The 16620-nt window shown below is 38.5% G+C and overlaps 1 protein-coding gene across 17 annotated transcripts in view; it reads left to right on the forward strand.

Moving 5' to 3' along the window:
* VAV3 (vav guanine nucleotide exchange factor 3) overlaps positions 1-16620 on the forward strand; it is a 521969-nt gene that overhangs the window by 242239 nt on the left and 263110 nt on the right. For all 17 annotated transcript variants that reach the window (XR_014261053.1, XR_014261054.1, XM_082451935.1 and 14 more), the window contains exons 16-17: positions 8771-8872; positions 9180-9280. Coding sequence is in view for 15 of the 17 variants with exons in the window: in XM_082451935.1 (XP_082308061.1) it covers positions 8771-8872; positions 9180-9280 (203 nt within the window). In the remaining 2 variants the exon portion in view is untranslated. The remainder of the gene's footprint in view (positions 1-8770; positions 8873-9179; positions 9281-16620) is intronic.

Raw genomic sequence — 16620 nt, forward strand, 5'->3', positions numbered from 1 at the left:
GTATGTAGCTTTTATTTACTTGAATGTTTTTTATTTCCCTCAGTTAATTTTAAAATTTTATTCATCCAGAACCTGAACATTTCATGCTATGATTTTTCTTACACATTTTTGTTCACGAAAGAGTTAACATGGCAGGCTTGAGTTTGCTATCTTTAGCAAAGTCTGCTTTCAGGCTTAGACCTTGACTGACATCTGGGAACTTGGGTTTTGAAATGTTCCCTGTCCCTATGGTACTAAGTGGTAAGGTTATTTGGTGTGCCAGGGGTACTGAATTTTATTGTGCTAGCCTGCCTAAATTAAAAAAATAATAATAATACAATGGTTTATGATGGGCACCTACTTTCCTTCTGAGAGTTTTTAATGATTGTGGCTGATCTTGCCTGTGTAACCAACCCCCCAAAAATCCTTGAGCCATGAGCCGCAAGGAATCTTGCTGGGTAAAAACACTAGACACGTGTTACTGCATTTTACTGCTGGAGAACATTGGAAGCTTACAGATGGATTTCTCCAGACACCACCTGATATGTCTTTTTCTCTTATTAGTGTCATTAGTTTTAAGTTTCTTCTCTTGGCTTTTCCTAGTAGTCTCCATAATGTCACCTCCAAATGATAATTCTGTGTACTTTTTAACAATATTTATCTCTCACATTTATTTTTCTTGTCATATTATATTGATCAGCTCTTCCAGAAAAATGTCGAGTAGTATAGTTGACTTCAGGAAACTTTAATATGATTGTGATAGTGTTTTAAATATGTTTTCAATTGTCTTTAGCTTAATATTCTTTATCGTGTTATGAAAACATCCCTTAACATCTAGTCTAACATCTAGTTCACTTAGAGTTTCATCAGAAGCACATGATACATTTTATTAAATGTCTTTTTTTGACATCCCTTGAGATGATCCATTGCTTTTTTGGTTCTTTATTAATCTGAGAAATTGTTTTATATATATATATATATATACACACATATATATAATACATAGAAAATTTTTTAAAATTCAGAAAACTTTAAAATTTATTTTATTTTATTTTTTTTGGGGTGGGGTGGGGCTGTGTCAGGTCTTAGTTGAGGCATGTGGGATCTTCGTTGAGGCACGCAGGATCTTTTGTTGCGGCATGTGGGCTCTTCGTTGCGGCACGCGGGCTTCTCTCTAGTCGTGGCGCGCAGGCTCCAGGGTGTGTGGGCTCTGTAGTTTGCAGCACGTGGGCGCTCTTGTTGAGGCACGCGAGCTCAGTAGTTGTGGCACGCGGGCTTAGTGGCCCTGCGGCATGTGGGATCTTAGTTCCCTGAACAGGGATTGAACCCACATCCCCTGCATTGGAAGGCAGATTCTGTACCACTGGACCATGAGGGAAATCCCTTAAAAAATTTATTTTAAATGAGACATGATATAACTAAGTATCCCTAAGGTAATAGAGTATCCATATTATTTTAAATGAGTTTTAATGCTTGCTCTGGAAAACAAGATTAAGTATTATTGCTTATAGTAATTTACTGCCTTTTAAGTAATAGAGGTTAATAGAAGGATGCAAGATGAGATGCATCATCTTGTGATGTCATAGAAAATAAAATAATTTAATAGAATAATACATAGAAAAATTAAGATTGCTCAGCATTTTCTTATGGGACAGTTAACTGTAATTTTATGCCTGGCATTTGTTTGTCAAAATGTATATTTTCTGAATTTCAGCAATATTTACACATATAGCTATGTGTGTATATATTTTTACTTTTCTGTGTATTTTTGGTGCACAAAAAAGCCTGCTGCATTCAGACAAGTATTTTTCAAAGCACCAATTTATGCTTCCAGCTCTCTCACCTAACTTTTAACGCAGTATGATGAAATAAACTATTTTGTGTTTTGTATAATTGTCACAATGCCCATAATGGTGATTTTTTTTTTTCCTGTTGGAGTGGGCACCCAGATATGAACTGAATATTTGAATGTTGGTAATATTGACAGGGCATGAGATAGTATGATGTCATAAATTGATTCTCATCTTCCACTCTAATTAGTCATGATCATTACAGATTATTTTATTTTGCTAATATTTGCTTCCTGTGTTCTAAAACTATATTACTAAAAGATATCAGTTTATAGTTAAAATTGAGAAGAATGTTAATTTTAAATATATAAAATTTTAAAATAATAGCTGACTATAACTATAACTCCTGTCGTAGTTACTACTGAAATATATTTGTATCTATGAGTTGCATTCTAGTTCTTGTAAAAAGATTAAATATTCTCATAAGGAAGAGAGGATGTAGGTAAATAAACATAAATTATAACATTTAATTGAAATTCAGTTAATCATTGTTTTTCTTCAGCTTTCTTTTATATGGGAGATAAAAATTTTTTGGCATCGTAAAAATATCTTTCTCTCTCTTGTACTCCATCCAAATCTCCATCTGATAATGTGGCAAAGGCAGCCTTCTGAAAATAAGTAAACTAAATGCTATAGTAAAGGCATGTTTTTCTGATTTCCATCAACCATAAATGTCTAGCAGCTTATTTTCCTAGTCGAATGTTTGATAACTGTAAATGTGAGCCAAAGTTAAAAAGGAGAAGTCATGCCCCCTGCCCTCAAGCACCACATAGGCCAGCAGGGAGATGGACATGCAAACAAGCACTTTTAATGCTATGTGGTGATTTCTTTTAGGGGTTGTACAAAGTTAGTGAAAGCCTAGGTGGTTCATATTAAGTTGGCATTGGGGTGTCAAGGAAAATGTTATGGAGGCTGACAAATTTGAACTTAGGTGTTGCTCCCACACCCTCCTTTGGTAATTGGCCCCACTAATCCTGCCTAACATTATTTCCTAGTATCTCTGTAATAGTCAGGTTTCTTCAGAGAAACAGATCAAATAAGATGTGTACATATATATATAGATATATATATGTGTTTGTGTATGTATATGTGTGTGTGTATTATATGTCATAAGGAATTGTCATGCACTTAGGGAGGTTGGTAAGTCCCAAGACCTCTAGGGTGAGTCAGTAAGCTGAGACTCAGAAGAGCCAAAGGCATAGTCCATATGAGTTCAAAGGCCTGAGAACCAGAAGAGCTGATGGTGTGGTTTTGTCCTTCGACCTGAAGACTTGAGACCCAGGCAAAGCCATTGTTTCAGTTTGAGTCTGAAGGCAAAAAGAGTCTATGTCCCACTTCGAAGGTGGTCAGGCAGAAAGAATTCTCTCTCACTTGAGGGAGGGTCAGCCTTTTTATTTTATTTGGGCCTTCAACTGATTGGATGAGGCCCACTCACATAGGGAGGGCAATCAGCTTTACTCAGTCTCAGATTTAAGTGTTAATTTCATCCAAAAATACCTTCATAGAAACACCCAGGATGATGTTTGACCAAAAATTTGGGCAACCTGTGGACCAGTCAAGTTGACACATAAAATTAACCATCACAGTGTCACAGATGATGCCCTGATCTGTCCATTGTTCTATGAACACTTGATATTCATTTGTGAACTTTCAGTCTTGTTTTCCCCCAAAACTTATATCACTTTCCCCCTTTCCTTTATCTACTAAATACCACTGACTTTCTCTAACTAATGTAACCACTAACTGATCTCCCCTTTTTATTTCTTTGCTCCTTAATTGTAAATTTTCGTTATTTCATGGATGTTTTTGTTTCTCTAACTCAGTGGACAACTTTCTGAGGGTGTGATGACTATGCTTTTTCTTTTTTCAGTCCTTTTCCCTCTAAGTAGAAGAATACTTAGTGTATAGATAGGGATATTTGTTAATTAATTTATTTATTCAATAATATCAACTTAATATATACTAGATATGAGACACTGAGCTAGGTCCTGGTAATATAAACATAAACAGCATAGAACAGCTTTCTGGTTGTTGGAAGCAGATGGTAAGTGGTTATAATACAATGTAGTATTATACTAGAAGGCTGAAAAAGTACTTTGGAAATCTAGATGATATGATAATCACTATCACTGTCATGCAGACTCAAAGAAGATATTATCAAAGGAGTCACATTTTTTAATCTGGTCCTAAATGAGTAACCAGGTAAATTAACACTTGTAAGCTAGAGGAAACATTTAGAATGAATGGACTACAAAACCGAGGGTTATGGACGAGAAGAATATGCTTGAGAAATGTGAGAAGATCTGTGTGTCTATAGTGTATGTCTTGTGAGTCTTTGGAAAAGAAGAGGCAGGTGATAGGTAGATAAAGCTATAGCTTAATACACTTTGCATGCCATTGCTAGAAGTTTTAACTTTATCCCTGTAGGCAATAGGAACCGGTGGACATATTCAAAGGAGTGAGTGACATATCATATTTTCATTTTTTTTATTTAGACACCAATTGTACTTGAACATTTGTTATTTTATTTTTATTTTATATTTTTTTAAATTAATTTATTTATTTTTGGCTGTGTTGGGTCTTTGTTTCTGTGCGAGGGCTTTCTCTGGTTGTGGCAAGCAGGGGCCACTCTTCATCACGGTGCGCAGGCCTCTCACTATCGCGGCCTCTCTTGTTGCGGAGCACAGGCTCCAGACGCGCAGGCTCAGCAGTTGTGGCTCATGGGCTTAGTTGCTCCGCGGCATGTGGGATCTTCCCAGACCAGGGCTCGAACCCGTGTCCCCTGCATTAGCAGGCAGATTCTCAACCACTGTGCCACCAGGGAAGCCCATATTTTCATTTTTAAAGGTGATTCTGGGAATAGTATGGAAGATGGCCTTAAATAGGCAGAGAAAGTAGGAGATGGAATAATTAAGAAGTTCATTGTCACAATTCAGTTAGGAGATATTGAGGGCTTGAATTAGGTAGTGAGATGTGAGAATGGAACCTGCATTTTAGAGGAGGTATTTTTAAGGTTGAATCAATAGAAATTAGTCACAGTGTCAGGGAAGGAGAAATTGGAACAGATGAGAGGTTAAGAGAGAATGAATATGTAGGAAGGTTTCAGGGAGAGGGAAAAATTCATCATGACTCTTGAGTGTCTCAGCTGGAAGATGGGGTGAATGGTGATGGATTGAAATCAGAATTTGATTAGAATCAGATATGTTGCTTCAGGGTTTCATACATAGCAGCTCCGTTGCTGTCATCTATTGATAATCAGCCCTCGACACAAGGGTTTCTATTTTTTTAAAAAAGAATCAAGTATGTTAGGAAAGTTATGGAGTTGAGTTTTGTATGTGCTGCATTTGAGATGCCTGAGGAACGGTGGGAATGCAGATCTGCAGGATGAAGAGGATGCCTAGGCTGAGCCGAGGTGTGTAGTCCTCAGCTTGGCTCCCACATGGAACCAGGTGACAAGAGGGGGCAATTGGAGGAGAACATGTAGTTATAAGGAGCCTTAAGAGGATCAACATGCCTCGCTCTATAAATATTTGATTGACTGATCAATTGTATTAATAATGGGCCCTATATGAAGCAAAAGAAATGGAATCTATGAGATTCCACTCATGTTCTCATAAGTAAACTGTAGTATATCAAAACAGGTTACTAAAATGGAATCCTTTCTGTATAGCTGCAACACCAAGCAAGTGAGCTGACTTGTATTGGATCTTCAGTTCTCATCTGCAGGCAACTCAACCCCATAATAGGTCTTGCTATGTCCACTCTTGCTGCACTGCAAGGAATTCTCTACATAGTAGCCACAGAGATTTTTTTTTTGTCAACTAAATGTGAGGTCAATCCCTGTGTAAGATCAACTCTTTCCTTGGCCCTGCCAACCTCTCTTACACATCTCCTACATTGCCCCTCTTCACCCACCGGGCTCCAGCTAAAGGGCTCTTCTTTCTGTTCCTGCTTCACGGCCTATGTATATGGTAGGTGCTCAATAAATATGAAGTGAATGAATGACTCTACCTTATAGGTTTATTATGAGAAGTAAATGTGAAAAAATATATGAAGAGTCAATTAATGTGCCTGGTACATTAGAGGTGTGCAATAAACTCTACTTTTGATCAATTTTGTCCTTGTTACCAAATCTATAAACCTGGTGTTTCTTTATCCTCTTCTCCTTCAACCTGCCTTTCCAGCTCTTCCCATCTAGCCAACTTACTGTCTTTGATTTTTGCATCTCCATGTGTATTGATGTCTCTCTTCTCTTCAGTTGGTGCTTGATATGACTTCATCTAATTCCCTGGGCTTTTTGCATATGTGTGCTCTTCTGAGTAACCCCATTTCTTATTGTGCTTAAATCATTATATATGGATTCCTGGTCCCAAGGACACTGAACATACAACAACCTTCCTGCAATGAAATTCCCAGGAGAATGGGGACCCTCTAGAAATTCCCAAGACTACCAAGGGACTCTTCACCACTCATAAAGTATTATCCTGATCACATCATTATTATGTGGATTTGGAATCAGCAATTTATAAATTAGAGCCAAGACTTACTGAACACCAACTCTGGGCTAGGCAAAGTCCTAAGCACTTTATATAAATTACCTTCCTTTACAAGCTTGATTTTATTAGTATTCCTGTTTTATACTTACTAACCTGCCCAAGGTCACCCTGCTAGTGATTTGCAAGTTAGGATTTAAGCCCAGGTGGTCTAATTTCAGATTCCTGCCCTCAACTATGCTTTTATATTCTATAGTGTCTCAATAGCAGTTGAAGGGTCATAGAGTTAACTTTTATTCTTTAGTGTTTGATTTAAAATTTTTAAAATAATATGCAGTTTTAGTTAAAAAAAAAAAGAAAACTTCCAACTGTTCCTTTCTATCATTCTACCCTACTACTTCAGGTCTCACTTAACTTACGGCAACTACTGTTAACAATATTTTCTGAGTTTTTTTCTTTATGTAAGATTTTTCTTTTTAACCTCTTAGTGTAATCTTCCTCTCAGCTTTTGTCTTCTGAAAAGTCAGCTTATTCCTAGTTAGTTGGTGAAAGTGTTAAATACAAATGATGGTAAACACACGCACACACACACGCGCACACACACACACACACACACACACACACACACACACACACACACAACTTGGGTTGACCCTAGGAGAGAGGTGTTCTACCTATGTCCCAGGCAGACTTCTAAGATTAATTAAATTCTTACCTATTTGGTATCTATTTACTTGAGTTTCTGCCTGAAGGAGACCACTTTTATTCTGAAACTCCAGGGTGATGAATTCTTCAAGTTCCCGGGACCGAAGCTGCTATTTGACAATTCTTCTATGACTATCACCTTGACGCTCAGAGAGGAATGAACAATGGCGCTTCCCATCTGGCTGTATGGACTCAAGAATCAAATGTTTTCTAAACAATGTGAAGAGAGTTTTGTTTCTAGATCATTATCTTTTCCCACCTTTTCCTTTCCTGCAGAAGAACTCTACTTCTTCATCAGTGACAAAAAAAATGCCTCTATGGAAATGGCCGTGCTTTTCAGCATGCAGTGGAACATTTTCCTAAAAAGTGAGGTCACCAGAAGCACAGAGCAGAGAAATCCCAGATGGCACTAATATTTGATTTCATTTTGAGCACGCTCATATTCAGCAGATGGATTGGAAGGCTGACCTTGCTGACACTTCTGCAACACTGCCTGCTACTCCAATTGCCTTTGTGAATGTTTTTTCATAAGGCTTCTCCTGGTACCTCAGAGATTGATGCCTGGTCACCCGCCTGTGTTATGCTTCATTACGCCAATGTGGTTGAGAGTTGCTGTGTTCTATAAAAGGGGAAATCCTAGCTCATCAGTATCTCAAACTTTTCCTGCAGTCTCACAAATTACTTGTAACATCTCAGAGAACATCATCTTCGCTTTCTAGGTGTACCTCTGATCTGTATTCGTTTTTAACTTATCCTTTCCTAATTTTTCTGCTTTCTTTGGTGACATGGACAAATTAAGAATAATATAAAAAATCCTCTGGAGATGACTAAACTTAACAGTTTCCAACATGCCTATTAGACACAAAAATCTAATTATATGAAGGTGAATATTGTTGAATTCCTCCTTGCACTATAGCTTTGGTGGCTAAGAGCACAGACCTGGGTTGGAGTTCCCAGCTCTGCCATTTCCTTTACTTTAATGTAAGCCTCTGTTTCCCTGTTTGTAAACTAGTGATATTATTAGTGTCTACCAGTTAGGATTGGTGTGAAGGTTAAGTGCGATATAATGAACAAATCATATTTTTATAACAGTATCGGCACAGAGTAAATACACGGTGAATGTCATTGTGCAGTATGCTTAGTATTTTTTTGCATATGTGTATAATATAAATGATAAAATAATTTTGCTTAGTTTTTATTTGGATTGCAAGGAAAGTGGACTGTTTGTTAAGGAGGAAGTTTTTAATGATCAGACTGATGCTTTGTTTCAACACTTATTATAAAATTTTATTCACTTTTACAGATCATTACATAATCCACATACCTGTTTGGATAGGGACCATGTGGAAATGCAGCACCCTCTTCCCCTCCCTCCCGCCCCCTGCAGCTCATTTCTGTTTCAGTGATGTGGTTAGAGAAAAGAAATGATCACACAGTGTGAATATCCAGCAGGTTTTATGTTTCTCCTGACAGGTTGACCTACGTGGCCATTCTGTAAAGTTCCCTGGGAACACTCAGTGCTGAGGAGGATTAGGTTGTTTCAATCTTTACAAGTTGCTGGTTCTCACGCAACCAGATTTTGGTGCATATTTTAAAGCAAAGCATACTTTGGCTTAGAAAACATTGCATATTTAATAGCCTATTTGACTGAATCACCTCTCTACCCAATGTAATGTTGATGAATTAGACTGCGGTTTTGTTGTGAAACTTTCTTGAGGATGTTACTTTTTTCCCTTTGTGTAGGTCCAACATAAGGCCAGACTATGCAGACTCCAATTTCCATGAGTTCAAGATGCACACCTTCAACCGGGTTACATCCTGCAAAGTCTGCCAGATGCTCCTGAGGTAAGTTGGTGTGATCCTGGTTTTCAGTTTAAAGGAACTGGTATAATTGCCAAATGTTTCGGACTTTGCTAAGGTCCCAGCAAAATGTTCTCAAGTGGGGATATTGCCTTACGAGTTTGGATCCATCAGGTCCTTCCTTGGCCTTGTGCCTGGACAGTTCCTTCAGAACCCAGGAAGGTCCTCTCCCTCCACTGAAGGGAACTCGGCATAGCACTGTGTTCTCTTGTTTTGCTTTCTGGCAGTAATGATTTCCTATAGGCAGAATTTTGCACCTTTTAACCTATCACCCTCTAATTTTACCTTGCAGGGGAACATTTTATCAAGGCTATTTATGTGTTAAGTGTGGTGCAAGAGCACACAAAGAATGTTTGGGAAGAGTAGACAATTGCGGCAGAGTTAATTCTGCTGGTAAGTCATGTTTATTGTTGTGATTCTGCTTTTAATGAGAACATAAAACTTGCTAAACATAATTAAGGCTTAATTTACTCGTAATATATGTTTATTATAACAAATCGCCTTTTGAAACTAACATTTATGAGCACAATTAGAAAATTGTTGGAAATTCTTGTGACTTTTATACATACCTGGGAGGCTGAGGGCTTCAAGAGGGACTTGGAAGGTTCCATGTCACCCATTTCATTCACCCCTAACCCCTAAATTTTAACAACACTGTACAAATACAACCAAGACACACAAATGGAGGTGTAAAAACAAAACAAAAAAAAATGGTTCTTTAATTCTGTCTTTGGTTTTTGAATTTCTCCTTTTTTCTCTTAAATATTCATCTCCGAAATGCTAAGCTGCCAGGAGTAAACATTACACAGACTAATTCATGAATTAATGAATTGAATACATTGTCATTTTACAGCATTTAACAAACAGCACGTATCCTTTGGATTTTGTGTAAATATTTTCCCCTTGGTTTTTAAAAATAATGCTCCGTGATTGTGACCTGAACCAGTTTCTAAAACTGTTGGCAATTATGCATTCAGTAGCCTTTTGCCTCTCTCTGCTCCTCTTGGGCTCTCTTCCTTCTCTTTCTTTTCTGGCCTCTTTATTCTTTCTCTTTCTTCTTCTTTCTCTTTGTCCTTTTCCCCTGAGTTTCTCTGTTTTTTATCAATAAGACCTTTCAAAATCAGTAAAACTTTTTGAACAGAAGAAAGAGATCTTTAACAGCTTGAGTTCAGAAGGTAGCCATGTCAACCTTTGATTTTCCCAAAGGGAAAGGTGGACATTGAATTATTTTGGATAATACGAAGAAGAGTGAAACAGAGGATAATAGCTCATTTCAGAGCTGAGTTCAGAAAATAGGCAATCGTACAAAAGGTGTGAATCCTATTAGAGGACTGAGATCACAGCACATTCCTCTCACTTGGCTCCTTCTGTAGATGTATTTTCAGGGCCCCATGAGCCATTCTCAATGCCAGGCATGGGCAGTGCAAGGAGAGAGAGCCCGACATTAGTTGAGTACCTGCACTGTGCCTGCCCTGCCTGGGCCTCTGCCGGGCCTTTCCTACAGGGACTCATTCAGTCCTCAAAAGAGCCCTTCCCAGTTTCTGATGGAGGTCACGGTGCTTATTGCAACTTGCTCAAGGTCTGTTAGGTAAAGGAGACAAGATTAGCACCGACTAATGTTTCTGAAGGTCCGAAACAATCTACAAAGGTATAACATATAAAAGAAATATTACATATATTTATTATTATTATTTAATCGCCTACCTGAAACAATTTATCACTTAAATTTCTGTGGTTCCATCTTTATGTGTTCTGTCCTTTAATCTCTTTGAGGACAATTAACATGTTACTTGCTCACAGTAGGTGAATGGATTTTTATAAACCCCGTAGTCCTGTCTTATGAGTTTCAGTCTCTGAGGAGTATAGAGTGATCCCATAGTTGGCAGGGTTCTTTCAGTCTAAAAGGAATAGTGTAGGAGAGTGGTTGTGAGTCAAGCAGAGATGACTGAAAATCTGGCTCTGCTCTTAGCTAGCTGCATGAGCTTGGGGAAAATATGTAAACATTTCATTTATTCATCTGAAAAATGGAACTTAGAAGATTATTGTGCGGATCATATGAATTAATGTTTATGCCTAGCAAAGTGCCTGGACACAATAAAAACTCAATATTTTCATCCAAGGTGTTATGATGAGAAGCCGGTTTTTGAAAGGAATGGGTTTTAATCTGCATTTTGGTTGTTTTTATGATGTGGAGCAAATGTGTATAGAGAAACTAGTGAGCACCAAACTTTGAAGTGATAGACAAGAATGACATTAAAAGGACTTAAAATTTTTATGTTACACACAAGTCAGTAGGAAACAGTTGGGAATTCCTGGTCTAGCCAGATACGAGAGTGGCATATTCCCAGTGTCTGTTCCAGAGTCATTGGTTCAGTGTCTTCTTCTGGTGGACGAGTTGCTCTATGGAAAGAGACAGCATGAGAAGGCATTAGGGCCTATCAGCTCTGGAGTCTTGGTCGGGTTGGAATGAGGCTCCACAATTTTCTAGCTGGGTGACTTTGGTCCACAGTTACTTAACTTTTTTTTTTCTTTCAATCTTTTGGCTGTGCTGCATGGCATGTGGGATCTTAGTTCCCCGACCAGAGATTGAACCTGTGCCCCCTGCATTGGCAGTACAGAGTCTTAACCACTGGACCACCAGGGAAGTCCCCCAGTTACTTAACTTTTTAAAGGCTTAGGGTCTTCCCTTATAAATTAGGGATAATAATAGTACCTAGCTTTCAAAAGTTTTTTGTTTTTTTGAATAAATCTGTAGTACCAGGTACTGCTCTAAGTACTTTACCACCGTTAGCTCGTTTAGTTCTAGAACAATTTTGTAAAGTTGGTATTATTGCTATTTTTATCTTAGCAATGATGGGAAACTGAGGCACAGAGAAATAAGTAACACGTCTGAGCTGCTTAATCAATAGAGCTAACATTCAAATCCAGACAAGCCAGCCCCTGAGTTTGTTCTTAACCCCTGGGCTGGCGGCCAGTCCTGTGAACTAGCTGTGATGATACGTGCCAGATGCGTCAAATGCCTAGTACCTAACCCAAGTACATAATCAAGTGCTTGGCTTTCTCTGTGAAAGAGAGAGAAATTCTAATCTGTGTGGTTTTTTTTTTTTAAAAAAAAAGCAAAAAACACTTTAAATTCAATTAAGTTAGTAAGTACCAAATGTCTTTAGGTTTAAATGTTCAGATATGCTGCAAGAAATTCAGGTATCTCTGGGGACCATGCCTGTCCTTTCCCCACGGAATGTCTAAGAGCTGGAAGTAATTTAGACACCTTAAGCTCCAGGGCCTCTTATTTTAAGATGAGGAAACTGAGTCAGAAAGAGTATGAAAATAAGATAACAGTTAGTGCTTTGCAGATTATAGATAATGCTTACTTACACTCATTCATCAAAAGGTAGCACTGTTCTCTCAACTCTGTTATTTACTTCATTATAAAGCAAGAAATAATTTTTTTAAACCTCTGGCTAAATTTGCTTCTTGGAGTTTTGAACGTAATTCCCTTGCTCTCTTGATTCTTTCTCTGCTTTGCATCCTTAGTTGTCCTCCATTCTCCTTATGTTTTGCACATCTGTGTCCTCGTTCTCATCCTCTCTCCTCTTTCTGTCCTTTCCTGCTCAAGATTTTTAAGAGACTGATGGCATTGAATGCTCATAGTTAATTCGTGTTATGAAGGAGGCTCCCCTTTTTTGCCTTTGGATTAAGATTTGATGGGTAGCCCTTAGAAATAAAGGGATCTATCCTCAGAGCGAAGAGGAATTTCCATTACAGCTGTATCAGTTGCCTTCTCTCCCTCACTTCCAAAAAGATACTCTCTGAAAGTTGGAAGTCATGATATCCCCTCCTCGACCTCACCCATTCCTGCTCTGATGTAGGTAGTGATCATGCGTAGAGCGTGAGTTTCAGCTTGGCGGGTCTGTTATGAATGTGGTAAAATAGGTAGTATTTTGAGGACATGGACAAGCTAGACTTTATGGGCTGTTACCTAGCCTATAGAGAATCCCAATTCCCAATATTGGTTTAAGTTTTGCACAGTTCTTTATTTCGACATCCAAGAGTAATTGCTTGCACGAGTTCAGCAAGGTAACTTTCCATGAGTGATATGACTGGAGAAAAACGGGTGTAAGGAAGGAGGGCAGGAGGAAGGACACAATATATCAGAGGCTGGAGATATAGTTTACTTGAATGGGACTTTTGTATGCAGGAGAGAACTTGAGAGAGAACTTGACTTTGGGAAAAATCATCCCAACAGCCAAATTTAAAGCAAGTGAATAATACTGGTTTAAGGCAAACTTAAATTCTTATAGAATCCAGGTTCCCCCGTAAAATTAAATCATAGGTGATTTGAGATGATTGACCCCACCTTTACAGAGCTTTATGGCTTCATTGGTTAACACAGTCTATATTCTCAACAGACAAAAAGAGATTCCAGTTGGCTCAGTGTGAGTCAAAAGTCCACTTGTGGTCCAGAAAGCCACGGCTAGCAGGAATGGCTAAGTAGTTATAAACATTGGATAGTTGGGGTGGAAGACAGTTCCAAAAAGTGGAGCATTTTCATTCAACATTGGACAGGTTTATAGATAAGGGAGCAGTCAGTTGGCGAAGAGGTACTAGTTGTACAAAATGACACAGTTACCAGGAGCTAAATGAAGGCTAAAGAATCTTCCACTCCACCTTGTAATTGTCATTTCCACTGGTCATCACATTGCAGGCCTTACCCTACTTGACCTTTCTTGATCATCTGGCACAATTAACCATCCACCACATCCCCCAGGTCATCCTTTGTATGTCTGATTAATTTTTCGGGCATTAGCCATAACCTACAACCCAGGTAGATAAGGCTCCATTTCCACTTAAGGCTTTTCTCCTGAACTTTGGATTCCACATTTCCATTTTCTTCTCATGTATCTGTTCCCAGGTGTCCTGCAGTGACCTCAAATTCCACATATGTAAAATCAACCTCATTAGTCATCACCACCAACTTCCTCCTATTCCTTGTCTTAGTTAAAGGTCTACCATTCATACACTCACCCAAACCTGGGTGTCAGCCTTGACTTACCGGCCTCCCTCATCTTCATTCACTTACCTATTCTTCTTAGTTCTCCTCCTAAGTCTCCCTAGGAGAGAGATACCATATCCACTGATATGGTATTGCTATAGATTAAAAAAAAACTCATTGTCTCTTGTTTGGACAACTACAAACTCCCTGCTGTTAATTTTACTTCCACTATGCAATTTGCAACATGATCTTTATTAAAATCAAGTCTGATGTGTCACTTATTTGCTCACTATACCTTCCATTCCTCACAGAATAATGTTCAAACTTCAATTAGATGGTGAGCCTCTCACCGATAAGAATCATGCTGAACTGATGTTCTGACCTCTGGGAAGCCATGATGGATAGATGAGTGAGTGGACAGACCGACAAATAGAGTAATGAGTAGAACTGTGGTGTACCAGGATTTCTGGGCCCTGAAAATCACTGTAGTCTTAGAAGCAGAAGCAGGAGGCTGTGGGGGGATTGGACAGTTTCTGGTTCTACCCTTGTAGAGACTAGAGCTTGAGTGGTTGTGGGATAAGTGGAATAAAAACCTGATCTGAATCCCTGGCTGATACTTTAAGAATGAAAGATAGAAAACTGAGTAGACCTTTGCATTCCTTTCTAGTATTTATTCAAGTTAAGGTTCATGCCCTGAGCATTGATCATCAGGCCTTTGACAAGGGACACTTGGGTTAGGTTAATAAGTAGCAAGAAAATGAACTGGCTCATGGAACACCTAAATGACAAAAATGCCTCTATTTCTGGAGAAATCTACTCCCTTTCCATTCAGTCCCAGTTTTAGAATTCTTGCTTGGCTCTTAGTGTTTCTTCTCCCTGAAATATGCTCCCTTTTCTCCCTACAGTTCCAATATCTACCCTTCTTTTACTTCCTCTCCAAGCTCTTTGTCAATCATTTAACCTTATCCTGTCCACCCAGTGGTCATCTGAATTAAATTGTTCTCTGATTAGTTTGTGGGTAGGTTTTATGTCTTTGCCAAGGTTAGGCTGTGTTGTGGTAACTAAAAAACCCCAAACCCCAGTGACTTTAACACATTAAAGTTTATTTTTCACACATGCACTGTTTGCTTTGGGTTCTTCCCTTCTAAGTAATGGCTTGGGGATCCAAGCTAGTTCCATCTTGTGACTGTGAATTCAACACATGGCTCCTGGGCTTGCTGGTCTTAAGACCTATGGACTGGAACTGAGCAAATCCATTTTTTAACATCAGAAGTCCATTGGTTAAAACTGGTCACATGGCCTCAACTTAATTATATAAGGGGAGCTGGACAAGTAATGGAACCCATGGACTGTTTGGGGAACACTACTGTCTCTGCCACTTTTTATTTTTATTTTATTTTTTTAAGAGTTTTGCACTGTGAATAACCATCCTCTAATCACCTTTTTTTGTTTTAATGGAAGTTTGTAACATTTTATTTTATTTTATTTTTTTGGCCATGCTGCACAGCTCGTGGGATCTTAGTTCCCCGACCAGTGATCAAACCCGGACCCTCAGCAGTGAAAGTGTGGTGTCCTAACCACTGGACCACCAAGGAATTCCCTCTGCCACTTTTTATTTCCTCTTGTAGAGTATATGCTCCTTCACCATAGGGAATGTGTTTCTCATCTTTTGTATCTATCCCTTAGTACCAAGTCCAAAGTCAAGGTGCTTAATCTCAGGTTGTTACTCCTTTTTCCTAAATAGGAATATTTCAACCCAAATACAATCCTTAATAGTGTTGAATGTGGTAAAAATACTAACCGTTAAGCATTTGAAATAGCTCTTCTTTTTTGTGGAAGTTACATCTTCCTTGGATGTTGTCTTCCCTGGGTTCAGAAACCTTTTATATTTCATGATCTGTATCCCTGAAATTTGTCTAGTCTTCATTCATCCTCAAAATCATAATTACTTGGTAAAAATGCAGTTCCTTTCTGAATGAAGAAATTCATTCTTATTAATATTTGACTATGACAGATTATTACCTCAAGTACATTTCAAGTGTTATAAAAGGTCCTTTAAGGTTTTATATATATATATATATTTATAAGACAAACTATGCAACTTGGACACAAGCTTGAAGGTTGGGTGATTAGTTTATGTCTTAACATTTGAGGATTTGCATGGATATAAAGAGCAGGCAATTCCACTCTCTATTTTGCTGAACTTGAGTTGACTTCTTCACATTCACCATGGCAACCTCGGTGATCAACATGTACACAGACTCTGAAGTGTGCTGCCAAAACTTTCCAACCTTAATAATGCATAGGTATGAACTCCATTATGTGAACTCCATTTCTCAGCCAGTCACTGCAAAGATGATATAATTCCAGAGTGGCATTTCTTTCTCACAGTACACCACTGTGAAGGTCTAGTCCTAGACTATAACAGTTGGGGGCATTTGTGTTTTTTTCCCTGCTGTAATATATGGCTAAACTCCTCTTGGCCCCTTCTTACCCTGACGTTGATCAATATTATAGCTTGCTTTGCATCCTCTCCTTTTAAACAAAGAAAGTAACATTGGAAGGCAAATATTGCTGGAGCAGATGACTTGGGTTTAATGCATCTTTTCCTTTAGTGGGAGTGCAAGGCTCAGCTGCTCTAATGTTTAACGGAAGCAGATCCCCGTTTGCTTATCTGTTTAATCGCTCTTTTATCTAGGCCAGCTGCAGCTCCTGCTCATGCTGCAGCCACTCCTCATTG

This window comes from Balaenoptera physalus (assembly GCF_965194825.1).
Source record: "Balaenoptera physalus genome assembly, chromosome: 1".
Lineage (NCBI taxonomy): Eukaryota > Metazoa > Chordata > Mammalia > Artiodactyla > Balaenopteridae > Balaenoptera > Balaenoptera physalus.